At 33.8% G+C, this 27,659-nt stretch overlaps 1 protein-coding gene across 1 annotated transcript in view; it reads right to left on the bottom strand.

Moving 5' to 3' along the window:
- SKAP2 (src kinase associated phosphoprotein 2) overlaps positions 1 to 27,659 on the bottom strand; it is a 163,458-nt gene that overhangs the window by 65,775 nt on the left and 70,024 nt on the right. The window contains exons 5-6 of the mRNA XM_043871888.1: positions 5,826 to 5,903; positions 4,784 to 4,867 (exon numbers count right to left, since the gene is read on the bottom strand). Coding sequence (XP_043727823.1) covers positions 4,784 to 4,867; positions 5,826 to 5,903 — 162 coding nt within the window. The remainder of the gene's footprint in view (positions 1 to 4,783; positions 4,868 to 5,825; positions 5,904 to 27,659) is intronic.

The following is a 27,659-nucleotide window of genomic DNA, read 5'->3' as shown; positions in this document are numbered from 1 at the left end:
CTCATGACGTACTCTGCATAGAAGTTAAATAAGCAGGGTGACAATATACAGCCTTGACGTACTCCTTTTCCTATTTGGAACCAGTCTGTTGTTCCATGTCCAGTTCTAACTGTTGCTTCCTGACCTGCATACAGGTTTCTCAAGAAGCAGGTCAGGTGGTCTGGTATTTCCATCTCTTTCAGAATCTTCCACAGTTTATTGTGATCCACACAGTCGAAGGCTTTGGTGTAGTCAATAAAGCAGAAATAGATGTTTTTCTGGAACTCTCTTGCTTTTTCGATGATCCAGTGAATATTGGCCATTTGATCTCTGGTTCCTCTGCCTTTTCTAAAACCAGCTTGAACATCTGGAAGTTCTCGGTTCAAGTATTGCTGAAGCCTGGCTTGGAGAATTTTGAGCACTACTTTACTAGCCTGAGAGATGAGTGCAATTGTGCGATAGTTTGAGCATTCTTTGGGATTGCCTTTCTTAGGGAATGGAATGAAAACTGACCTTTTCCAGTCCTGTGGCCACTGCTGAGTTCTCCAAATTTGCTGGCATATTGAGTGCAGCACTTTCACAGCATCATCTTTCAGGATTTGAAATAGCTCAACTGGAATTCCATCACATCTACTAGCTTTGTTTGTAGTGATGCTTTCTAAGGCCCACTTGACTTCACATTCCAGGATGTCTGGCTCTAGGTCAGTGATCACACCATTGTGATTATCTGGGTCGTGAAGATATTTTTTGTACAGTTCTTCTGTGTATTCTTGCCACCTCTTCTTAATATCTTCTGCTTCTGTTAGGTCCATACCATTTCTGTCCTTTATCGAGACCATCTTTGCCTGAAATGTTCCCTTGATATCTCTAATTTTCTTGAAGAGATCTCTAGTCTTTCCCATTCTGTTGTTTTCCTCTATTTCTTTGCATTGATCGCTGAGGAAGGCTTTATATTCATGATATAGTTATAAAATGCTAATGCCCTGACTCAACAATTGGCCTCTATCAAATGAATCAGGAAGAAAGGTAAGCTTTTACAGCTGTTACTAAAGATGTTGTTATAAAACAACAGAACTTCCAATTATACAAATAATATTATCATTCTAGCAATATTTTGTAAGTACTAAAAGAGAACTACAATGCTATTTCAACATCAAAACACTTTATAACTGTCATTCACACTGATTGAACAGCTATGTCCTATTTTTCCTATCAATGGTTAATATTTAAGAGAAGTAAGAGAGCAGAGAGGTCAATTTCAATGGAAAATTTTATTTCCCTGCCAAGATAAAAACTTTGTTATTTTAAATTATCTGTTAAAAGCCTGATCATTTTATATTGAAAAGATACTATAATAAAAAAGTTAAAGCCACTGACACACTAAATAATTTTTGATGAACATTTAGAATAACTCCTGTTTGAACCACGGCTACCTGCAGCTGCCACATACTATATGGGGCTAGGGTTTTCTTTAACTGGGGAATGGGGGCAGAGACAGCAAAGCCCCTTAGGTGGAAAGAAAAGAGATACTTTGTACAAACTAACTACTACCCCCTTAAAAGTGGGAGGAGATAGGTTCATAATACTGATCCATGATCTCATAGAGGTTAAACAGAAATATATGAGTTAGTAACAGGTTCCTAAATGAGTCATCATTTACAGGCATGTTGGAAGGGCTGGTAACTACCAAGTTAAGGGAAAGAGCATGGCTTTGAAGCGATAGGGACCTGCACTAAATCCTCAATGTGCCTCTCAGCAGCCTGTGATAACCTCTCTTGCCTCGACTAGTTCAGTGCCCCCCACTAAAACCAATTCCGGTCATAGAGCCCTATGCTTAAAAGTCATATTCAAGATAAAACACTTAGCAGGGCCCTTATTCTCATAAGGCTCTTGTCAATCTCATCCTAACCCACTTTTTTCAGTCTTTTGTACTCCCTCCTTTCACTGAGAGTCTTGATAAATGAGCTGAGCCATGACAATCAAATGAAGAGGAAAGAGATGAAAACAAGGATGTGATTTCACAAAGTGAGAAAGTATGTTACACGAAAGTATGTTTTATATATATATTTATAATATAAAGTATGTTTTATATTATATTTATAATATAAATAAGTTATATTTATAACTATATATATATATATAGTATCTTAAACATGTATATACATATATATACCTCATAAAGGCCCCAAATGATCATGAATGATAAATACAGATAATATTTATGGGTACAAACATAATAATATTATTCACCCTAGAGGCTGGAACTAGTCTTTCTAAGTCATGATTATCTTGATGGGTCCAAATGTTTTTTGGCACACAGTGAGTTAGATAATGTGAACCACATAACTGTCAAAGAGTAACAAAGTACAGTTTAACCCAGTAAGTGGTATCAACTTCTCTGCACCTCTGTAATCCATTTATCTAAATCCTACTTAGCTGGAGGATCATAGTTCTCATATATCTAAATAGCTCTTTCCAAAGTTTAGATTAATGGTTCAAACATACAGTAAACACTGATGTACAAATTAGCTATCTGATGTCACATATAAAAATAAAAATTTCTTGTGACATACACATTTTCTTGGGATGAAAACAACACTAAAGAAATTAGGATCATGTCAAACAAGTAACTAAAAACTGTCTGAAGATAGATACCCACCTCCCAAGTCCCTAAAAGCCAGAAGTGGCCAAGAATTCCAACGAACCACTAAAAACAGATCTGAAATCTCAGTGGAAACAGGAGGCTTCATAGTGACAGACAGGGAAGAGCTTAAGGAAATATAAACCAAATCTTCATAGATCCACATAAAAAGGGAATGAGATAATAGTAATTTTTAAAAAGCTGTGGTAGTGGCTAGATGGGTCACAAAGTACTTAAAATACAAATGAAAAAGAATGTTATTACCTCAGGCCTCATAAAATAATAATAGAAATGGGAATTTAACTAACCTGGGTTTGATCCCCGGGTTGGGAATATCCCCTGGAGAAGGGAAAGGCTACCCACTCCAGTATTCTGGCCTAGAGAATTCCATGGACTGTATAGTCCATGGGGTCACAAAGAGTTGGACATGATTGAGTGATTTTCACTATCACTTTCCCCTCAAATAACTAGAATTTATTTAGAGTATTAGCTATTGAAATAAATATAAACATGTCTTGGGGATTATATTTGGGAATTATATTAGATTTGGGGAAGACTCTTTCTAATCTTTGACCTAACAGTTAGTATACACCAGTTAGGACTATGAGTGATGGAAGCAGGTATTAGCATTCATTGATTTTTACAGAAATTAGAAATGAGAAGCCTAACTAACCAAAGTCACAAGGATTTGAAACCTCTTTCTCCTGGTCTTATGAAATAGAAAACACTTCTTCACAGAAAAGTAAAATCATGATCTAAGTTCACAGTACTGTACAAAATTACATTTCTATAACAGCAATACATTTATTATCTATGATAATCATAATTTAACATGGACTCTAAATTTTCTGATAAAATCATCTACTTAATAAAGACTTAGCAGAGGAAAGAAGAATGTTGATAGTTGTTTATAGTTTACATTTCATGGATACCATTATTACATATGAACATGTAAATTAGTAACAGAATGCAAACTAGCCACCAAATTAATTTCCAACTTGATAATACTACTAACCAAAAGGTAGGACCAGTTTCTAGCATCATGCATTTATTTCAAATTTATCTGAAATATAATAATCATATCTGCCAATTTGATAATAAGGAAAAACCCTAAAAATTGCAAATAATGTCAAATGAAACATAAACTTTCAAACAACACTGATAAGTAACAATTGCACGAGAAAGTTTATATTCAGTGATATTGGACTTTAATGCCTTTTTTTCTCCTTAAGTGTTCTTTCTGGAAATGAATGCTAGCTATTTATATATAACCCTTACTTTGTAATATTCAACTTCTGACTTGTTTTTCCTAGATAAAAGCAAAACTAAGAAAGCTTACATTCTTTAAATTTTAGTATTTAATGGCTTTATTTCTTCAAATAATGAACTTAAAATTATGCTAACTATGACTAAGATAGTTATTAATTAGCAAATGAAGTTACAGAATGTTATTTTATTGTTTCTAAATTAATGCAGTGATAATAGTGGTTAAGAGCATGGACTCTAAACATCATGCTTTATGTTCAAATTTCAAAACTGCCATTACCATATCTGGGACCTTGAACAAGTTACTTAATCTCTCTCTTCTCGGTTTTCCAAAAACTAAAATAAGTGGGACTAATAATGGTAGCTACCTCACAGAGTTGTAGTTAAATGAGTTAAAATAACTTAAGTGCTTAGACAGCTAAGGTGCTTAGAACAGTAACACACCAACGTTTGTTGTCACTTTAATCTGTAAAAGAAGCTGAGAAAGGAGCTGCACAGGTTTCATGGTTATCTAAATTTTTCTTTAAAATATTTGAAGGACAAAACATATTTTCCTCCCTTCAAAACTTGCACAATCCTAATGGTCTTAACTTTTCAGATATTTTATAATTATAGCCTGGAGGTAAACAATTCCTGAGGTAAAAGGCCACACAGATGAAAGTTTTTTCTCTTTCCTAATTCGATAAAACACAGTTGTGTTACTTTAAAGGCACTATGAAATTTAGAGCATTTGTCAAGTAATAGAATTAATTACTCTTAGGCTGTAATATTACAACTCTCAGTTATATTTTCTCTATTTGTCTTCAGCTTGTTCTGTAACAAAAAAGGGAGGTGGCATACAATGCCCCCCAAAACCCTCATGCAATAGAAGTTTATATAACTGAACACCAATACTACCTTTATCACTTCCATAATAATAGAACACCGTTTTACTGAGAGCACACCACCGTTTCTGCCATTCAAATCCCAGAAAACTGTGATCTACAATAAAGGGAGAAAAGAAACAGTTCAGATGATATACATTACTTTTATGAATATAATGTGATTTCCCTATTGTAAAAGGAAAAGTTAGTATGATTTCTAAGGTTCCTTTTAGCTGTAAAATTCTATGACTAATTAGTTTGTGTCTTCTTTTCCAAGACACGAACAAAATATAAAGCAAAGCTAAAAGGAATACGCTGAAGCAGAGATGCGGTTGCTATATTTGTGGGATCAACTACATGGCTAACAAACTTTCCTGACAGGAATAGTCAAAAAGGCATTTGACTATAAGGTCTTAAGATAATTAATTCATCTGGGTCACATTTTCTCATCTGTCATAAAAAGGAGGGAGGAGGAGTTGACCTAGATTATTTCTGTTATCTCTTTCGGCTTTAAAATTCAGCTAGGAAAGCTAAGAAAAGCAAATGGAATATATATAGGAGGCCCAAAGGGACTTCCTGAGAGATAAACTGAATAGTAATGAAGAGGGTTTCTGCTTTTCATTTCTTATATCATAATACTACCTCCATATTTCGTTTCTATTATATATTGGGATTGAAAGAGTGGGACCATATGGTCAACTCTCAATTATCATAGCCAATAGAGAGGAACACTGAATGAATAATAGAAAATGGCAGAAAATATGCTAAGCTTAATCTGAACCATAGCAAACATGGCATATGCCAGGTCAGAAAAAAGATAACCCTCTGCTCAGCCAAGTGGGATAACAGTGAGAAGTCCCATCCTGGAGATACAGTCAAGGCAGGAACAGGCAGGAAACAGCTCCTGAATCACCTACAAATACCAAAGGTTGACAACAATAAACTTGATCAAATGTTTTATTTTGTTCTTAGAAAGTACTCTGAGCTGAAAGCTGTATTTTGTAGTCGGGACAATGTCATTAGATTTTCTTAAAGTCTTAGATTTTTAGGTTTTTCATTAGAATCATATAATTTACCTTTTCTGCGTTTTTCAAGGTAGCCAGCCTTTAACACAAAAGGAAGGTCCTGGGCTGCAATTGGAGGAAACTGGTTTCCTATGGAAGGCAGGGAGCAAAAAAAGCAGTGAGTAATCCCTTTTAGAAAAATCAAGTATCAGATCTCATTAAATTCAGTATACTTTTAATTACTCAAATTAATTAAATCCAAGTCTATTAGTTTTATTTCATATGTATTCCATAGACTAGTCCCTCTCCACCTCCTGTGAATCTCAAGAGCAAAAAATATTCTTTACTATTACATCTTAATATATTATGCTCCCAAATACACAATAATATTATGTAACTGAATGATCTCTAAAGGGTGATACTTTTTGACTTGCATTCTATAAGGAATGGACTAGGACACTGTTATAAATAATAGTGTTCAATATCTTTATAAATTCATTGGAAATATACTACAGTTGCTTCAGCATTTTACTCAAGAATCTAACAAGTGAAAATAACCAGTTCAATGACAGTTTCCATGGAATATACCAATAGAAATAGTCTTAAAATAGTTTATGATAAATAATGTTTTGATAGGAAGCTTATTATACAGAAATTAATCACAGAATTACCAACTGGGTTTTTAAAAAAAATCCAGAGCTATAAAATCATGTTATTTTTCCTTAAGAAACAAAAATTCAAATTAAAGTACTAATTTCAGTTCCCTGGTGGATCAGTTTTGTTCAGTAAACACAAAACAATTATCATTAAAATATATTTAAAATGGAGTAATAATTTTGAAATACATGTTAAATTTTAAGGAAAACCAGTGCAACAGTTTGAACAACTGTCCAATCAATGTATCCATTTAATCCATTGAAGGTAAAAGTTATTTAGTATAGTATTTTTGTACATAAAATAAAACAAACATAAAGGAATCTTATCTATGTGAGTAAGTTCTGGTTAACCACTAAATTAAAGAAGGTGACTATAGTTTGACTTGCTTTTTTAACAGAAAACAAAAAATGATTGACAGCATCTTTTAAATTAAACTAGGTTACACCAACAAACAGAAATATTGTATCACATAGAAATATGAAATTTTAGCTAATATAAAACCATTTAGGAAAATCTTCTTTCTAAATAAGATTCCTGAAAACAAAGTATTTATTTACCTCTTCAACTAAGCAAGATGATAGTTTAGTTTTTGTGAAAGTATGCTTGGACTCAGTCTTTTATGTAACTGGCACATAGAGTTCTTAAGTGAACTATACAAAATCCCTTTGTAGGAAGCATCATTTGGATGATATTTCAGAATGAGAAAGCAAATATATTCATTAAATATTTAATATGATTATTGTATGTCATGAAAAAACTTCTAAGTGGTTTGTGCACAGTGGTAAAAAATAGAAAATTCACTGCAAACATCCCGTAAATAATTGTGAGTCTTTCCGATGATGGAAACAAACTCTTAAGCACTCATTTATGGATGAAATTAAGGCACCCAAGCAAGAGGCAACTTTTCAGTCTTAAGGTCTAATACAAAAGGGCACAGGGAGGGCTTAATTACCTCTACTTGGCTAGAAAAGGCTCATTGAGAAGTAGTGCCATGACCCTCTCATATACATTGGGGCATAAAATAAATGTTCTGTACATATAAAACAAATGCTCTAAATCTTAAGAAGAAACTTTATATTCTGAAGAGAAATGGGTACCTTTAGCATAGCTTTCAACTTTAAAAAGTTACTGGTCCAGACAAAAGGAGGGGAAGAAGCAGAAGAGAAGAAAGGGAATTAGAATTTACAAAGGTGAATGTATATAACCTGAAGCTCTTGCTTTAAGAAAAATGTTGATTAAATTTCCATCTGGCAAATCAATAAAATTTGATGTCACAAGCAACACTTATTCTGAATTCTAAATTCATGTCTCTAATATAAAATCTTTCATTTCATTCCTAAACAGGAAAAACAAATTTTCTGACTAAAATTTCATTTTTCTAAACTCCTTTTGTTATTTGCCCAACACCTAGGTTTTGTTTAATATGAGTTTTTTAAAAAGTAAAAGTAAAGTAATAGTAATCCCTTTAGATACTTCAGATTTTAAGTTGTTAGAAGAACCATTTCATGTCAATGTATGACAAAAACTACTACAATATTGTAAAGTAATTAGCCTCCAACTAATAAAAATAAATGAAAAAAAAAGAAAAAGAAGAACCATTTGACTGGTAGAACACCATGAACATATAAACACTTAATACTTTTTGATTGTAGAAATTGAAAATTTGTAACAAGATATAAAAAGTAGTTATTTCTCTTTAAAAAAATATGAACTCTCACATCATTTAGACCTCATATCACTGTACCTACAATGATCAACAGTATGCCACCATTTAAGGAGATACTCACTGATTCAAATAATTATTATTGTTGTATAGTTGCTCAGTTGTGTCCAACTCTTTGCAACCCCACAGACTACAACACACTAGGCTCCCCTATCCTTCACTATCTCCCAGAGTATGCTCATGTCCATTGAGTTGGTGATGCCATCCAATCATCTCATTCTCTGTTGCCCCCTTCTCCTCCTGCCTTCAATCCTTTCCAGCATCAGGGCCTTTTCCAATGAGTCAGCTCTTTGCATCAGCTCAGTTCAGTTCAGTTCAGTTCAATCACTCAGTCATGTCCGACTCTTTGCAACCCCATGAACCGCAGCATGCCAGGCCTCCCTGTCCATCACCAACTCCCAGAGTCCACCCAAACCCATGTCCATTGAGTAGGTGATGCCATCCAACCATCTCATCCTCTGTCATCCCCTTCTCCTCCTGCCCTCAATCTTTCCCAGCATCAGGGTCTTTTCAAATGAGTCAGCTCTTCGCATCAGGTGGCCAAAGTATTGGAGCTTCAGTTTCAGCATCAGTCCTTCCAAGAAATACTCAGGACTGATTTCCTTTAGATTGACTGGTTTGATCTCCTTGCAGTCCAGGGGACTCGAAAGAGTCTTCTCCAGCACCACAGTTTAGAAGCATCAGTTCTTCGGTACTCAGCTTTCTTTATGGTCCAAATAATTATTAATAAGACTACCATAGACAGAGGTGCCTGGAGGGCTATAGCCCATGGGATTGCAAAGAGTCAGACAATCACTGAGCAACTAACACACACACACACACACAAATGCAGGTATGCTGACACATGAAGAAAAGATAGGTAAAGCTAACATAAACCTATCTGGCAGGTATCAACAAAGAGTTGCTGAAAATCTGCCAAACACAATTACATTATCTCACAAAAAGAAATTATGCATCACAGCAAATTACAACATTCCAACAAACTCACAATTGTATTATCAACTCTGTTTCATTACCAAAATTCACACCCTTGTCTCAAAAATAATTTTAGCACTGAGCTTTAATCCTTTGGCAGAGGATTAGGCATTCAGTAAATGTTGGCTTTTATTAATTATAATTAAATATTATTATTATGCTTAATAGAACTATTAATTCAAATGAATGGTTACCAATGTGAATATAAGACAATTTAATGTTGCCTAGGGAATTTTAATCAGAGAAATGAAAAAAGCATGATTTGGTAACTGTATGAGTTAAGCATTACAGTTATTTTAAAAGCAACTTGAAGATTTCTTTCTGAATATATGAAAGTGGTTGACGGAGAAATTATATCCTAACTCAAAGGAGAAAAAATAATTAACCTATACTTCAGGGCAGCTTATTTATACCGCAGACTATTACCTCCTAGCTTTCTAAAGTGGCCAAAAATTTTCACTACCCTGACAAAATAAACATATACTGACAAAGACAAGTCTTCTTTTTATAATATGGGCATGTATTTCTTATATAATAGCCCAACTTTTCTAAAGACGATCAATATTAGATATTAAAACTAATACCCTGCAAGAGCAGGCAAGGAATGGGTCTTCTTCCAATTTGGCATTTTGGAATCTGATATATGCAAAATGGTAACAATGTCACAAAAAATTCAAAGAAACAAGTATCATGTACCTAATATATCCTACTAATTCAGTGGTAAAAAGGAAGCAATGGAATCCAAATTTTCTTATAGTTAGGTAGATATCAATATTTTATTCACAAGGCCACTGTTTTTAAAAGATAACTCAAGAATTCTAGATTGTGTCTTGAAACTTTTGTCTTAAAATCAAACTGTGTTATACAGTGGACATAGTCTACCAGCAAGCTAAAGGAATGGATTCTAGAATAGAGAAGAGTTCCAAAGCATGAAGATATTTAAAAAAAAAATTACCTAAAACCTAAGTAAGGTATTACCCAATTTTAGTAATTTTATTAATCTGCAGTTTTAATTTTTTCCCTGAAACTAGGAAGAAAAATACTGAAATCTTTAAATATAGTCATGTATTTAAGAAATAAGTTCTATCTTTTAAAATGCTTTAAATATTAAAATATTTAGTCACAATATTTAATAAAATATTAAATAATACCCCCATTCTAAGATTCCACGAAATAGATACACACCAATATTTTTCTTGCACTTTCAATAACAAATGGCCAAGAATCAAGATGGATTTAACTTTCAAAAATATCTAAAGTGAAAACTGTTCACAATATATTTTGGTAGAACAATGGATAACTGCCTTTAGATCTAGCATAGAACTGTTTTATGTCATTTCAAAGGTTTAATTTCTAACTAGAATCGTGGCCTGGAGTATCTGTGAAAGAAAATAAATACATAAATATTTTTCATATTCTACTAACTCAATTCACACAGAAAATTTGGAATCTCAAATCTTTTCATCAGTTTTTTTTTAATGGCAACACAAAAATTATGTATTCAAAGGACACATGAAACAACAGTAACACTTAAGAAAAGAACTATTACAATAACTAAAAGATTACTACTTGTGTTTCCTTAGCATAGTCCTTTCATAGAGTTTTTTTTCTCACGTATCACTACTACTCTCTTCAGAAAGGATTAACCAATGAATATACTACTGGTGATCCCTAAATCTATCATGATACTTACTTTAAAGAAAAAAAGGCTCATATTTGGTTAGACACAAAGATGGTCAGCTTCCAATTAGCAGGACCATAGAATTCCCAGAGGTAGTTGAGCCTTGGCTACCAGATTCAAAGACTGATAAGGTCCCTGTGATGACACCAGGGGCAAAAATAGAGGCTGCAACTCACAGGTTTGCCATCTGTTAGTCTCTCCACCCCCTCTATAAAGTGGCAAGTCATTGTGAAAGCTATTCAGCAAAAACTGAATAACTATTAGGGTACTTCACATTTGCCTTTATTAACTCTGTTTCTTGATATGGAAATTCCAATAGCCTCATGAGAATCATCAATAGGTCTATCTGAAACCAAAGAAGATAATAATTCAATATTACAGCTCTGTGCTCACAGCAAACACTTCATGAATATGGTCCAAAAGATATATTAAATGCTTGTTCAGAGTCTAATCAAAAGCTATATTATATCAAATATATATATGTAACTGTGGCTGATACTGATTTTCATGGAAATCTGTCAGTACTGTAAAATTCAAGTGGCAATAATAGAAAAATTAAGAATCAGAATTAAGAGAAATCTGAAATCATGGGGGTTCATCAATAACCACTAAAATAGCAGTCAAAAAGCCATAGACTGAAAGAATGTGTGGATTATGTTATCCATAAAGTTATATTATCTTCATTCACTTAAAACTGCTTCTTTTACTTAAGAAGTATGGCCAGGATTTGAACTATCTAATTACATATCTGAAGCCTACTTTTTTAGATAAATTTTTAGTATAGGACTGCTGTCCTTAGCTCATAAATTTAGATGTAAAAACAATATCTCTTGAAGATTTCTGATTCTTTGGTCCAGTGATAGGCCTTAAGCTGTCACATTTTTTTAATACATTAAAATTGTTGCTTATAGAATTTAAAAAATGCTTTTATCCAAAAGTTCCAGATACATAAATTTGTGGAAATGCCTTGTAAGCCTCCTTCAGTTATTTATAGGGATAAAAGCATATCAATGTACTGAATCCATCATAAGGTTCAACATGAGTAATTTCACTTTATAAACAAGACTTCTTTTTCATATATTTATAATACTGGGCACTCTTTATACTTTTATATTTTGGTAAAAGCTACTTTTTAATAATACATCATTAGATTCTACAGAAATAAGGTAAATCAAATTTCATCTCCTATATACAGTTACTTCTCAGCTACTTTGTGTCTAACTATATCTTTTTTTTTTTTTTTTTTTTTTTAGTAGTTAAAAACAACACAAATTTTTAATCTTCCAGTTCTGGAGGTCAGAACTCCAGAAAGTGTCTCATGGGCTAAAATCAAGGTGTCAGCAGGACTATGTTCCTTCTGGAACCTGGAGGACAGACTCTATCTCCTTCCCTTTTCAGCCCCTAAAGGCAGACCTATTTCACTGACTATTGGCCTCCTTCCATCTTTAAAGCCAGCAACGGTCATTTAAGTCTTTTTCACAATGCCCTCTTTCTGGTTCCAATTCTTTTGTCTCCTTCTGGTAATTTAAAGTGAAAAGTGAAAGTGAGGTCACTCGTGTCCGACTCTTTGCGACCCCATGGACTGTAGCCTACCATGCTCCTCTGTCCATAGAATTTTCCAGGCAAGAGTACTGGAGTGGGTTGCTGTTTCCTTCTCCAGATTCTCATTTAAAGGTTCTTGTATTTACATTATGGGCTTCCCTTGTAGCTCAGTTGGTAAAGAATCTGCCTGCAATGTAGGAGACCCAGGTTCAATTCCTGGGTTGGGAAGATTCCCTGGAGAAGGAAATGACAACCCACTCCAGTATTCTGCCTGGCCCACCTGGATAATCTCCTTATTTTAAGGTCCGCTGATAAGCAATCTGACTCCAAAGGATTCGGATGTGGACTTCTCTGAGGCACTATTATTGTGCCTACTGTACCCCTCATTATCATATCAATTGGCTATTGATTTGTGCATATATTTGTAACATATGTATCTGTCCACATCTTCTCTGTAACAAGAAAAATACTTAGCTAAATTCAGAAAAGCAATATTTTTTTAAAGTTTATGATACACAAACACAGAGAAACTGTGGTACAAGCTTAAAATGGAATGTATTTTTTTCCTTAAATTAAAAACAAAATTATAACTATATCAAAAATTTAAGATATTCTAAATAATTAAGTATATATGGTTATGAATTGGATTTTAATTTAATGTTTTACTTTAACACAAAAATGTGCCCCAACCTGACTTTTTTTTTATTGAATTATAGTTGATTAAGGGCTTCTCTGGTGGGGTTCAGATGGTAAAGAATCTGCCTACAATGCAGGAGACCTGGGTTTCATCCCCAGGTCTGGAAGATCCCCTGAAGAAGAAATGGCAACCCACTCCAATATGCTTGCCTAGAGTATCCCACGGACAGATGAGCCTGGTGGGCTACCGTCATAGGGTCGCAAAGAGTCAGACTCAACTGAGTGACTGTCACTTTCACTTTTTCACACACAGTTGGTCTACAACGCTATTGTAAGTTTAAGGTATACAGCAAAGTGATTCAGTGATTCATATACATATATGTATATATATTTCCCGCCCCCCCCCCCAGATCCTTTTTCCTTACAGGCTATTACAAAATATTGAGTATCTTCCCTATGCTATATAGTTGGTTTGTGTTTGCCATCTGACTTGTATTTTAGGATTGTGGTTAAAACTTTGAGTCTTAAATTCAAATTGTAGCTTAACTATTAGTTCTGTGACTTAGGCAAGTTGCTTGATTTCATTGAATTTAATTTTCGAATCTTTGAATGTAGGTATTAAGAGGGCACACTATGGAGAATTATTGTGGAGATTTAGAAATATAATATTTGAGATAACTCTAAAATGTTACTATTTCTTTTTAAGTAGCAATGTAAATTTGCCAAGTCCATTGCTCCACACATAAGAAAACAAGAAAGCTGAAAAGAAAAACCACTACAATAAAATCTGAAAGCCTTTTAATAATACAAATTTCTCTCCAGCTATAACTATTTGGCTATGGTTTTTCCAGTGGTCATGCATGGATGTGACAGCTGGACTATAAAGAAAGCTGAGTGCCAAAGAATTGATGCTTTTGAACTGTGGTGTTGGAGAAGACTCTTGAGAGTCCCTGGGACTGCAAGGAGATCCAACCAGTCCATCCTAAAGGAAATCAGTCCTGGGTGTTCACTGGAAGGACTGATGTTGAAGCTGAAACTCCAATACTTTGGCCACCTGATGTGAAGAACTGACTCATTTGAAAAGACCCTGATGCTGGGAAAGATTGAGGGCAGGCGGAGAAGGGGATGACAGAGGATGAGATGGTTGGATGGCATCACTGACTCAATGGACCTGAGTTTGGGTAAACTCTGGGTGTTGGTGATGGACAGGGAGGCCTGGCGTACTGCAGTCCACGGGGTCGCAAAGAGTCGGACATGACTGAGAGACTGAACTGAACTGAACTGAACTCCTTCCTTACTTATATTATCTCTGTATCAAACACAACCTTTACCATACTGACAGACTGTAAGTTTTAAGCATCTTTTAAAAAAAGTATCATCAAATATAAATAACAAATATATATATAAACAAACATCAGCATGGTTCAATAAGGTAATAATAATTGCAACAGATAACACTTACTATGTCTTTAAGGCTTTACCATGAGTTAAGCATGTTATATTCTTCATCCCATTTTATTCTCTTACATCCCCAAAGGTTACCAATGGAAAATTAAGGTCACAGGTAAGCGGTGCAGCCAGGACCCCAAGTCTGTCCAATGAAGCCCATTCTCTGAAATGCTATGTCCTACTGTTGATGAAACAAGTGAATGTCATCTACAGAATGGAGAAGGAAATGGCAACCCACTCCAGTATTCTTGCCTGGAAAATCCCATGGACAGAGGAGCCTGGCAGGCTATAGTCCACGGGGTCTCAAAGAGTCAAATATGACATAGTGACTGAGGGCATCTCCAGAAACTCTATAAGACAATATCATTGAATTACTGTTCTGTGGTATTAATCAAAATTATGCATTTAAATCCTAGAACATTTGTTTTATTTTCTACAAGATTTTAGAGAAATAAATTTCACCTTCCTAAAAATGTCGGTTAAAAGATTTCCATTTTTGGTTTAAAAACACATTCACACAAACATGAGACAAATTAGGAATGAGAAAACTGACAGCTACAGAAGGAAAAAGAGGCTCTTTTTGTATGCAGATTCCTCTAGCAAACTATATTAAATACAAAATAAATATAATTTAGACTGAATTCTTAAGCTCCTTTCCATTCAACTATGTTTTACTTTAGCATAGGCTATACAGCAATCTTATTTTTTTCTCTTTTGTACTGTTTTATGTTTTAAATTTAAGCTATAAATTTTTATAATTATTTTTTAGAATAAAAGTCACATTTTTCTAATTTAAAATATTCTTTTAAGTTCATTTTCATTGATTTATTTTTCCTATTCTGTGTATAAAAAGTTTAGACCCATTAACAATATAAGATCATATTTGAAGTATCTGAAATAGGAATCCACAGAATGTCTGCTCTATTGTATAATAAAAGATACACTTTTTGTTTCTGCCTTCAAGAAAGAACAGATACATAAACATACATACATACATAAACATTCTATTCCCATCTCCCCAAAGAATCTATTATTGAGGGGTGGTTAAAATAAGTGAAAAATATTTAGTATGAAAATATCAACTGTGAAATCATTTTATGACTAACCTAAACTATTGAGTTGGGATTGATTCTGCCATTCAAAGTGTCACAAGGATCCTCTTGAAATGCATGCATGCTATCTCTCTTTTCTCCCTCTCTCACTCAGACACATAACACACACACTCACACACACACAATTTATCTTCCTCTCATTTGAAACATATTTTTCTATTAAGTCTCTTTTTTCATTATAAGTATGAAATAACACATCCTTACCTATTAATTTAGTAATACACTGCTTTATTTCCCCCACAAAGCATTTCACAAACATTTTTTTTACCATGTTGTATGAATTCTTTTTTACACTAATTTATTTTAATTGGAGACTAATCATAATATTGTAGTGGTTTTTGCCATACATTGACATGAATCAGCCATGGGTGTACATGTGTTCCCCATCCTGAACCCCCCTCCCACTTCCCTTCCCTTCATAGGCACTTGTATAGATATATTTGGTAAAGAAATTAAAAGCAAATAGGAGAAATTTGTGTGTGTGTGTGTGTATATAAAATAAGTACCTGTATAGAAAAAGTTAACATTAAGGGAATATGAGTAAAGGGTATATTTGGAATTCTTTGCACTATTCTTTTGACTTTTCTATAAATGACATTATTTCAAACTAAAAAAAAAAAAATAAGTAAAAAATTATGACAAAACTAGGAGTCAGGGTAGAATACAGAAGTTGGAAATGCAAAACTACTACTTATCAGGAGTGGGGCAAAAATTCAATTAAAAGCTTTATAATAATCAACACAAAGCAAGAATCAATAAATTATGTGATTCACTGCCCATAAGATGAATACAGATCATTGCTCAGGGAGGAACAAGCAGCAACTGTTCCTGGTTCCCAGCACTGAAATAAGAAAGGAATTTCTCTCATGTGGTCACAATGTCCTCAATAATATTTTTACAGTAAGTAAAATAAAAGTTTCATAGGGTTGCTTTGTAAACATCACTCATATTGAGCCAACAGCATAATGCCAAAGTAAGATTCAATGAAAGCAATTCTACAGAGTACAAAACCAGGTAGCCCAAGTATATAACTACCAAACAGCTTTGTTAAACTTAAGGATAAAATCACAGAATGCCTATAGGAATAAGCACCCTGAACATTTTTCAGACAATCTCTCTAAAACACTACTTGTCTTGATCAAACTTTTGGTAAATATTAAATCCCAGGCAGAAGATACGACCCCTGCAAGAAGCTAAGACAGCTCTTTTCTGTTACTGCCTAAGAGTCATATCACTTAACAAGCAGCCAAGCTAGAAGTAATGTTGATGTATACTCTTATTTATAAATTTACATATAAATTTGTAAGGTTTAGTAGCTTTGCAGGGCCTGGATGAAGATAACCTTAACACAAAAACAAATCAGCAGCTGTCCTTAAAGTTCTCCATGCCAGAATAATTCTAGCTTGCAAAACATTTGCACATGCCCACTTTACCTAAATAAAACATCCAGAGAACAACATGTTACTGAGAATAAGAGTATGAGTCTACTCTACAATATGAACTGGTAATCTTAGACACACGGGTAACTGAAAGAATTAGAAAACATTGTTATTTATGTAACTGAGTAAATTACTACAGAATACAAATTGAAACTTCAATATTAGAACAGTTAAAGCATAGCATGTTTTTTTCCTCTAGTACCTGAAAATAAAAGCATACCCTATGCATAATCATCTTTCTGGTCATCAACTTCTGAGTAACTTTTAACAGTCAAATGTGGGACTGGCTCAGGAGAGAGACATTCAGAAGGTACCTACAGTATTAGCCTAAAATAAGTGTTCATAAGTTTGTTTTTCTACTAGGCTTTGAGCAAGGGATCATGACAGTGATTCTTAAACTTGAGTGTGCACCAAAATCACCAAGGGTACGTATTTAAAATATAGAAGCACAACACTGAATTAAATGACATTGTTCTTGATGGTATATTTTAAAATCTCATCTAGTACTAGTTTATAGGATTTATAAAATATGTTCTAAAGATGTTTAATATAAAATTAAAAGAACATCAATAAGTAGATAAAATACACTTCCGCAGCCACAACACTGGAAACAGAGGGAAAATGCCAGACGTACAAATGATCATGAGGATAGTGATTTTGTTTACAGTGTATCTAACTTTTGAGTCATTAAAATAATTCTATAAACATTTTATATGTGCTAACCATTGCCCATGTTGTCCCCCACTGCTAAAAAGAAGAAGAAGAGAAAACTGACAGGAAACACAAGAGTGAGGGGCAAGATAGCAGGTAAAGGGCTTTCATAACCGAATAGCAAAAAGGGCATTCCATCTTAACACCCACTTTCACAGTTAATAACACTCCAATTCAGTTCTACACTTTGTAACAACCAACATAAAGTAAGAGATACAGTGCAAAGAAAAAAAAATTGCAACTGCACATAGAGTATTAAAATTGCCCATTTTTAACCATGTGATTTTAGCATATTTTTCAAAAATTAGTATCCGTGATATAAAAAGTCAACTGCCAAATATTCTGACATTGACCATGAGTTACACATCATAATGCAATCTAGTAATCTGTTCACTGTGTAGACTATCTCAGCCCCAGGTTCACAAGGTGACACAGTCCAACTGTCCATGGTCTCCTTTTCTCCTAATTAAGAGCTGTCATTACCAGAACAAAGTCACTACTAAAGTTTTTGTTCAAATTAAAACTCAAAATTAAAACTTCAAAAAGAAGTTCATTGAATATTAAATGAAATAAAATGTTTGTCAGCAACATGCAACTATGGATTCAACTTCACGTGACAGACAGTGCCTTTTAGCCACATGTGACCATCCACCAAGACAGTTCAGCTGTGGTATCTCACTGCAATGTAAGGTGCTGGCAGATACTTCAGGGGAGTTTGGGCAGTGAAACTGTCTGAACTCAGAACCTTAGCTTGCTCATGAATATTTAAAATACACAATGACCTCTTAAAAACATGGAAAAGACTTAAAATCCAAAGGATATACATCCTACTCCATGTGAATAAATGATAAAACATAAAACAAAACTTATTCAAAATAAATGCAGATATGGTAAGCTCTTGTGGTAAGATATTCCATTACATGTCTTTCTACACAAATTCAGTCTGTAATTAAATCATATCTGAATAGACCATGATGCATATTCTCCCTGAAAAATTTACATATATAATATTTTTATATATATATAAATATATATCTCTCCAGGAATACAATTATAGTTAGTAACTAAATTAATTTGATTAAGTTCCCTTCATCTGGATAGCCTCATCTGCAAGATTCAAAGTTCTACTTTACTTTTCAAAATGATCAAAATACATTAAATTAGAGAAAAGAAATAACTCATAAACCCCTCAGACGATAGAAACCTATGGTAATTTGATACTTGGTCCAGTGATCTCTTACCAATCAAAGAAATCAGGTATGATATTAGAAATCTTTTTTGCCTTCAATCTTTTCCAGCATCAGACAAAGTAAGAAGAGGATGAGATGGATAGACAGCACTACTGACTTAATGGACATGAACTTGAGCAAACTCTGGGAGACAATGGAGGACAGGGAGGCCTTGCGTGTTGCCGTCCATGGGTTCACAAAGAGTCAGACCTGACTTACCAACTGGATCAACAACAACAAATTAGAAATCCATACATGGATAAGAATTAGTATAATCACTAATTTGTCAAAGAATGACTTTCTCACGGGGTAAATAGGAAAAAATATTTGCATGGATGCCATAACAATGAACTCCTGCATATCACCAAGGAAAAGTTAACAGTTTAACAGAAAAACAGGTGAAAAATGTGAACCAGGCAATTCACAGAATAAGTACAAAAGCCAATAAACATGAGAAAAGATGAATGTTTACTGATTTATTGTCTTTTCCCAGCTGTCCTTACCTCCCCTAGAATGTGAAATCAGAGACTACACTGTCTTACCCACTGCGTATCTCCAGGGCCTAGATTAGCACCTGGGATACAGTAATACTCACCAAATTTTGCTGAATAAATAAACAAACCTTACTAAAAATGAAAAATAACAAACTAACCCACCGACTCAATGTACATGAGTTGGGGTAAACTCCGGGAGTTGGTGATGAACAGGGAGGCCTGGCATGCTGCAATCCATGGGGTAGAAAAGTCAGACACAATTGAGCCACTGAACTGAACTGAACTGAATGCAGGACAGAATTTTTAAATGAAAAACAAAAAAGAATGTCTCCAGATTTTTAAACAATTTAAATTAAGTCAATTTATATTATTAAATCACAGCCAGAAAAATTTCAACCACTGATCTAGAAGATTTCACTTAATCAATACAAGCGTACAACTTGAAAACGAACCCCTCAGTATGAAGATATACCCTTGCAAATGTGCAAACAGGCCAAGTCTCCTGTATCCACACTAGCGTTCACTCTGCCTGGAATGTGTTACTCTTTACACCTTTCCTCACTTCATCATCTCTCTCTCTACCCTCACTGCCTAGAAAGCGTCCAGTTTATCCTTCAGGATAAAGCTCAGCTCTTTGAAATGCCTTTCTACAGTGACATAATAAAAATATTTGTAAGAAAGAAGATCAATTTCTCAAAAAGATTAAAGGAAGTTATCTTTGCTGATACAATTCTAATTATCAATGATTTTTTTAGTATTCTAAAAAAGTCACTTCAGTGAAACAAAATTGTCACTGATTTTTAATTATCCAGATATTTCTGTATTTTCCAAAACTCTCCACCTGATTACAGAAGCAACCAAAGGATTCAAGATAAACCATATTCTGGGAAAAATACTGATGAAAAAAAAAAATACTGATGAATTTCTAGACAAGGGCTAGACATGTTCTTGGCCGCAAAAACAAGCATTTATGATAAATTCATTTTTTTCAAAATGAAATAAATCTAAAGTTTTTAACATTACAATACTAACAATGCATTTTTGTTTTAGGCCAACTTAGATGTTTTTAGACTGATTCATATAAAAATATGCACACAAATAATTGTGCCAGGCTATAACTGGTATTCCAAATTCCACCTGGGAAATAAATTTTATGGCTACACTATAAACTTCCAAAATCCTGAAGTTTTAATAGATATGCTGACACAACCTTAACCATAACATTTCTAGCAACTGCTGCTATAATAAATCTGTCAGTTTCTATAATGCCTATGACAAATCCATTAATATGAATGATGTTCACTTCAGATAGCACACCACACAGCAACTGCACAAGTATGTCATCTCCATTCCGAGTAGCAAATCAGTAATCAATATTTGTAAAAGCAGCAGCTAATCCTTTGTAAAATCACTGGTTCAGTGATTGAAGAGTTTGCTCAATCCACATAGTTAATCCCTCTTCATCTGCTTGAGCCCGCTATTTATCCCAGCCTCTCAGAGTGCTAGCTATGGCAGATTAATACATCTCCACACATTAAACATGACCTGACAATTGACACAGGATACTGCTGACAGGATAAGCTCTACAAACAGTGGCCTTCTAAAAAGGAAGCTGAAAATTAACATTCAGAAACTCAAAGTTTACAAACAGGCCCCCACTACCCCTTCCCAACTCTAGTCACTACTGATTTATTGAGCCCCTGTTTATGAAATGTATCCTTATTTTTGGTTTGAAAAGTCTTCTGGCAGATTCTAGAATGCTTGTTCATAAAGTATGCTTTATTATTAATTTAAGTCAAGGTAAATAGAAGTTTTGTGGCCAAGAGAAGAAGGTCATTTGTATAAAACCATTTGGAGAATTCTTACACATAAAGTAAAATTCTTATATGTAAAGTAGAATTCTTACATATAAAGTTCTCAGCTAATGGTACTTCAAAGTTCTACGTTTGAAGAAAATTTCAAAAAAGGATTATATTTAAGGCTTTGAATAGAAAAAAAAAAAGATTCATTTTTCATTCTAAAAAGTGATTGACAATATTACAAGTAAAGTGCTCTGTGCTAACAGAAACTGATACTATACAGTAATAAAATAAAAAGTTTAATCATCCTTAACAATTAGATGATATGACATTCCTCTCTAGGAAAATATTAAATTTTATTTAAAGACATAACAGAAATTTCCTTAACGAAGTTTATTGCAATTTAGATACTCTTTATGCACCCTTGAGACTACTTATGAAAAAGCAAATGCAAATTTTCATGTCAAATTAAGAATAAAGAACAGACATTAAAAAAAATTCTTTCCTCACTCAATATGTTGAATAAAATTAATTTTTTACAAGACAACATGCACTCCTGTACATATACAACTTCTGGTTAGTTGTATCTAAAAAGGAATATCAAACAAACTATTAAATCTTGCATTTCTCATTCCTCCTGGGAGGAAGAGGAGGCCACAGAAAGACTGAGAAGAAACAATATGAGAAGACCAGGAGAGAATAGTTTCACCAAAAGCCAAGAGAGAACAGGATTTTAAGAGAAGAATGGAAGACCAGTAGTATCAATTATTTCAGAAAAGCCAAGAAGGAGAAATGCTAAAACTTACTCACTGAAGATGCATATTTGGAGGCTGCAGTGATCCTGCTGAGATATCAGGGAGCAGGTATTGCTGGCAGAAACCATGAGTAATTAAGAAATTAAATGGGAGAAAGGGGAGCCAGGAAAAGATAAGCGGTCTTTTAAAAAACTCAGTGGTGAAGGAGGAGATGAGAGGGAACAATAACAAGGAAGAAACAGATTTCCAAGTTCACTTTCTAATTCAATATTTGTAGAAATAATCCTTTCTCCGTATAAAATTCCACTTTAGTGCAACATTTAGTCTTCAAAGTAACTAAAAGCCAATACTGTAATTTTAAGAGTCTGATCATTTTAAACTTAAGTATTCATATGTAATGTTTAAAAATAAATGATAATAGGTTAAAAATGATAACTAGCATTTGAAAATTTAGGATAACATTTGTAATGCAAAAATGTTTCATATGGTATACTGCATATTTTAAGAATGCAATCTTAAAATCTAACAGCTTCTCAGATAGTAAGCAAAATAATTTGTTACTTAGCTGCATTTGCTACACAAAGAACTATACACATCACCAAATCTTATAACTGGTTCTAACTAGCCTTACTGAAAGAAGCTGATGCACAGTGTAAATAAAACGACAGCAATACTAGCTCAACATTATAGGTGATCTGTCCAAGTCAGGAATACAGCACATTAGGTAAGTAGAGAAGTTTGCCAACAGCTAAGAAAAATAAATTTCAAAACTCATTTAAACCACAAAAATTACTTAAAGACCAGAGTCATCAATGCCATTTCATACCATCTTGAAATAGTGGTATTTCTCTAGTACATTTAAACTGTTATATTGCAAAGCTCACTTACACATAACTTTTAAAAATCTACTGTGCAAGCAAACTATACATTTACTCATATTGAAATCTTTTATGTCTACTATCAGTTGTCTTTAAAAATACTAAAGACATTCCTTAAGACTCTAAACGTGATTATTTTAATGAAATTTTAATGTAAAATGTGTGTATATGTGTGTATGCATGTATGCAAAATATATACACAGTACTGCCCAATATATCCCAGAAAAGTTATTAATAATATCTGACTTATTTTTTAAGTCATAATAAAATGACTTGTTCATAGTTCATAAGTAGCTTATACGTTTAATACAACTAAAATAATCTAAGAAACAGTAATTTTTTTTTAACTATTTTAAGGTGAAGGTAACTGAATATTTCAAAGGAAGGCAAGTTATAATCCCTTTCAAATATCTTTCATACTTATTTAAAACATCCAAGTAACTAAAGTCTTAAACTTGCAAGCCAATTTGCCAATGTTACATGCACAGCCAGAGAAAAAAAAATATACCCACATAAGATCAAACCTGTAACAGTGGCCTCTTAACAATGAATTTTAACTGAATTAACTTGCTAGTCAAGCATTAGTTGCTTCTTTAGGATATAATGAGGTGGCAGCAGTATGTCATTGAGCAACTGAAGTCACATGTTTTGAAGAAATTGTTATCTGAGACTTCAGATTTCTTTAAATATTTTATTTCCTAGAGAAATATTTAAATATTGAAATATAAATATTTCACTTATATTTTAATAATAGCAAGTATTTACTTTCACTTCACTTTCTAGAATGTCAATAAAGCCATTTTCTTGTATTTTTTAGTCACATTAATAAAATCATATAAGAAAACCTCAAAGAAAGAAAATTAGCGGTCACACTGAAAGTGATCTAGTAACACCATACACTTACTTCTCTGTAGATTCAGACATAACAGATATAAAGCCTGGGTTTTTTTATTCTAAGGAATTACAAAAATACAAAGGTAGTAAGGATTATTTTTTTCAAACCTTATCGCATTACTCTGGCTTAGCACACATATTAGGAGGTGCCTGACATCAATTTGTCCCATTACACATGATGTTACTTTCTACTGCCTATGGAAGGTGATATCGGCCACATTTCTCCACCCTGTGACATTACTGTTTTTCACTTTACAGTTAATAAGTATTTTATGTGGAGACTCCCTGCAATGATAGTAATGTCCTGTTCTTCCTCAAGCTTTCCACTCATAAGTTTTCATATTCTTTTATGATTCTTGCCTGAGTTAATTATTTCTATCATGACTGCAAATGGTGATTTTTCTAACTTTTTCCCAATATTTCTAATAAGTGAAAATGTTGACTATTCTTCATATGAAAAGTTGAAAGCCAGACAAAGGACTACAATTTGGGGATTGAATATTTAGTATAGAGAAATAGCTGCTCTGCCAACACAACATGTGTGTGTGTGTTTTGTAACTGTACAGAAACCAGGTATAGTACCTTATATAATGCACATAAACTGTGAAATAAAGAAAAAAGCAGCAATACCATAGTAATCCTTAGTAGAAGAAGAAGAAAAAAATAAATTAGGAGTCAGAAAACTACTCCTGTCAGCCTCTGAACTTCACTGTGGGTACCCAGAAGATTCAACCTTCCTAGACTTGTGGAATGACGGGCATAGACTGGATCATTTGTAAGCTTCAACTCTAGTGTTCTACATTCTAATAATACTCAAATACATAGATTTGTTCAAAGGTGTTTTATAAAATCTTTACCACATTTTATACCCCATCAAAAAAATAAATAAATAACACTAAAACTGGAGGAAAGTATAATGACTGTTTAGGTAAGGCTTACCTAATAATATTCTAAAGGAAATAAAATCTTTTTTTTTTTAGGAAATAAAATCTTAACTCCTTTCAGGAATCTTCTGGTTACAACTTATAGCAAAACAGTCATTATTCTATTGTTTATATTAGATGGTATAAATTTCCTACAACAAAGAGAAAGAGGGACTTGTTTCTGCAAGATAAGTTTTAAGACTTACTAATATGCCAACTTATCCCTAGGTATAGCTAGTGATAGTAAGAGTTTTAAACAATAATCAGTCTGGGACCTGAGGCCTCAAACCAAAAGATTTGCCAACTTATTCTAATTAAGCAGCCTGGTTTCTACATCTCTTCCATGAGACTTGTCACAGAAAACAAATCTGAACTCTTGATCAAACTCTTGTCTAAACTTGCCTGATGGTTTAAAGGGAAGAGAAAGTAACCAATAGAGTTCAACAATAAAACAGACCTCCTACATATCTAATGACAACTAGGTGATGTAACTGATATTCACAAATTACAGTGAACTTGTGATATCAGTGACAGGTACAAATCTAGGCTTGAGCTGGATATGCATATGTACATTTTATACAGAATTTATACGAATATGCATGCTCGTGTCTCTGGGCTTCCCAGATGGCTCAGTAGGTGAAGAATTTGTATGCCATGAAGGAGATGTGGGTTCAATCCCTGGGTTGGAGAGATCCCTGGGAAGAATGCATGACAACCCACTCCAGTATTCTTGCCTGGAGAATCCCATGGACAGAGGAGCCAGGCAGGCCACAGTCCATAGGGTCACAAAATGTTGGACACGACTGATGAGACTGAGCGTAGCACAGCACATGCTTGTGTATTTAATTAGTAAAAAACATATAGATATTTAGAGAATAAATATTTACTAAAATGGAATAAATATTTATGTAGCTGGCTTCTTTATATTTATAACTTAGTATATATATAGTATATATATAAAGTATATATATAGTATATATAAAGTATATATATAGTATATATATAAAGTATAAATATAACTTTATATTTATAACTTCAGTTATAAAGTGAAAATTAACAAGCTGGTTGTCACTAAATGTACAAATCTGACAAAAGTAGCATAGATTTAGTTCATTCTGAAAACAATGCATAAATACTACACATAAAGCAAAAATAAGTATTTTTATTAAAATAATTTAAATAATCAAGGTAAAAGTTGAATTACTTTCATGCAGGTTATTTTTTCAATGTGTGGCTAAAAGATGACATCATTAAAAAATGACATCATAAAACCAGCAAAAAGAAAGCAGCATTTGAAAACAAACAGGTTTGGGAAGATGCAGGTTTAGACAAAAGCTACTTGAGGGCTGGACCACTCATGTTTTATACATCTTCTTTTTCCCACTGCATAGTGCTTGAAACATAATCATTTAATAAATGCAGGTTGAATAAATAAGATTTTAAAGTAAAGATTTTAATGCTTCCATATTATGGAAGCATTCTTTATATCTTTATATAAGGATTAACTTTACTTTTTATGTTGAAACTGAGTAACCATATGGGCCATAAAGTCAAATTATGCCCTCCAAAAGAAATAAAACTCTAATTTAAGTCACTAAGCACTATATAAATATCAGAAAAACCAAGGCCTATTGAATTTTTTGTATGTGGTACTTCACAAAGCAGTTGGCAAACATTCAGCTAGCCAGAGGAAATTCCAAGTGAAACTAAATCCATGTGCGTGTTTGTTTTGTGGGAGCTGATTATTTTCATGGCATGTAAGTTTAATTGGTGTCAAATATAAAATGTCACTTTATAGTTACACTACATGCTCATTCAGTTACACACAGGGCCTAGAAAGATTGATGAAAAAACTTTTAACACTAATCAGAAACTTCACTTCCTTTGGCTAATGCTGGATGCAGTGAAAATGCTTTGCCTGTATGTACTTTTTAGGGAAATCCACTTAAGGCTTCCCCGGTGGCTCAGATGGTAAAGCGTCTGCCTACAATGCGGGAGACCCGGGTTTGATCCCTGGATCGGAAGATTCTCTGGAGAAGTAAATGGCAACCCACTCCAGTACTCTTGTCTGGAAAATCGCCTGGACAGAGGAGCGTGGTAGGCTATCATCCGTGGGGTCACAAAAAGTCGGACACGACTGAGCTACTTCACTTTCACTTTTTCACTGATGGTCTTGGTGACTGTCTGTCACCCATCAAACACATCCCTGTTGGATAAGAATGCTATTCTCCAGAAGTACCCATGGTGTGATCTGAAGATGAGACTCACCTTAAGCTCCCCCAAACAGAGGGGCTAATTCAGGCATGTAACCAAAGAAGCCCACAATTAGCAGCCACAAACATAACCTCCTGCACCCTCATGTGGCCGTTCCTTGCAGACTGGCCGAGAACACTAGAAGAATGGGATGAGGTGCCATTTTACATTTCTCTCTTCCTGTCTCCCCACTGAGGATATAAAGGCCAAAACTCTCCTTTTCTTTTATTTCAGGTTATATGAATTGAGATTTATTGACCTCCTGAGGCAATTTATTGACCTCTCTGAAGGCAAGATCATTTGTATTAAGTGAGCATTCTTCTTAAGCATTTCTTGGCATGCTACAGGCTCTTCTAAGTTCCATGCACTCTGTCTCTTCAAGTTAAATCATTTTCAAAGGAGCATAAACAAACACCAGTTTAACACAGTGATTCTGCAGGTGGATAGCAGGCTGCAGCGCTGGGCACTTCCCAACAATTTCTCCCCTTTGCTTCTCCCTCTAAACCTCTTAACTTCAATTTTGAACTTTATTTCAAAGGAAAATATTTTTCACATAGTCTATATTCCATATTGATAATGTATGATAGTCATTATTCAATGAACAATAAACATTTATTATGAATCTGGTATACGTCAAGAATCAAGTTATACCCTGAAAAGACATAAAAAACAGCACAGATTCTGCCTGTAAAGGGCTCATGTTCTGCACCTGGAAAACAACATGTGATGAAACAGTAAGTTACTGTATAATCTTAA

The sequence above is a fragment of the Cervus elaphus genome, chromosome 18, assembly GCF_910594005.1.
Source record: "Cervus elaphus chromosome 18, mCerEla1.1, whole genome shotgun sequence".
In the NCBI taxonomy this organism is placed as follows: Eukaryota; Metazoa; Chordata; class Mammalia; order Artiodactyla; family Cervidae; genus Cervus; species Cervus elaphus.
The sequence above is the reverse complement of the archived record's forward strand: the minus strand, read 5'-3'. Positions and strand labels throughout refer to the sequence as shown.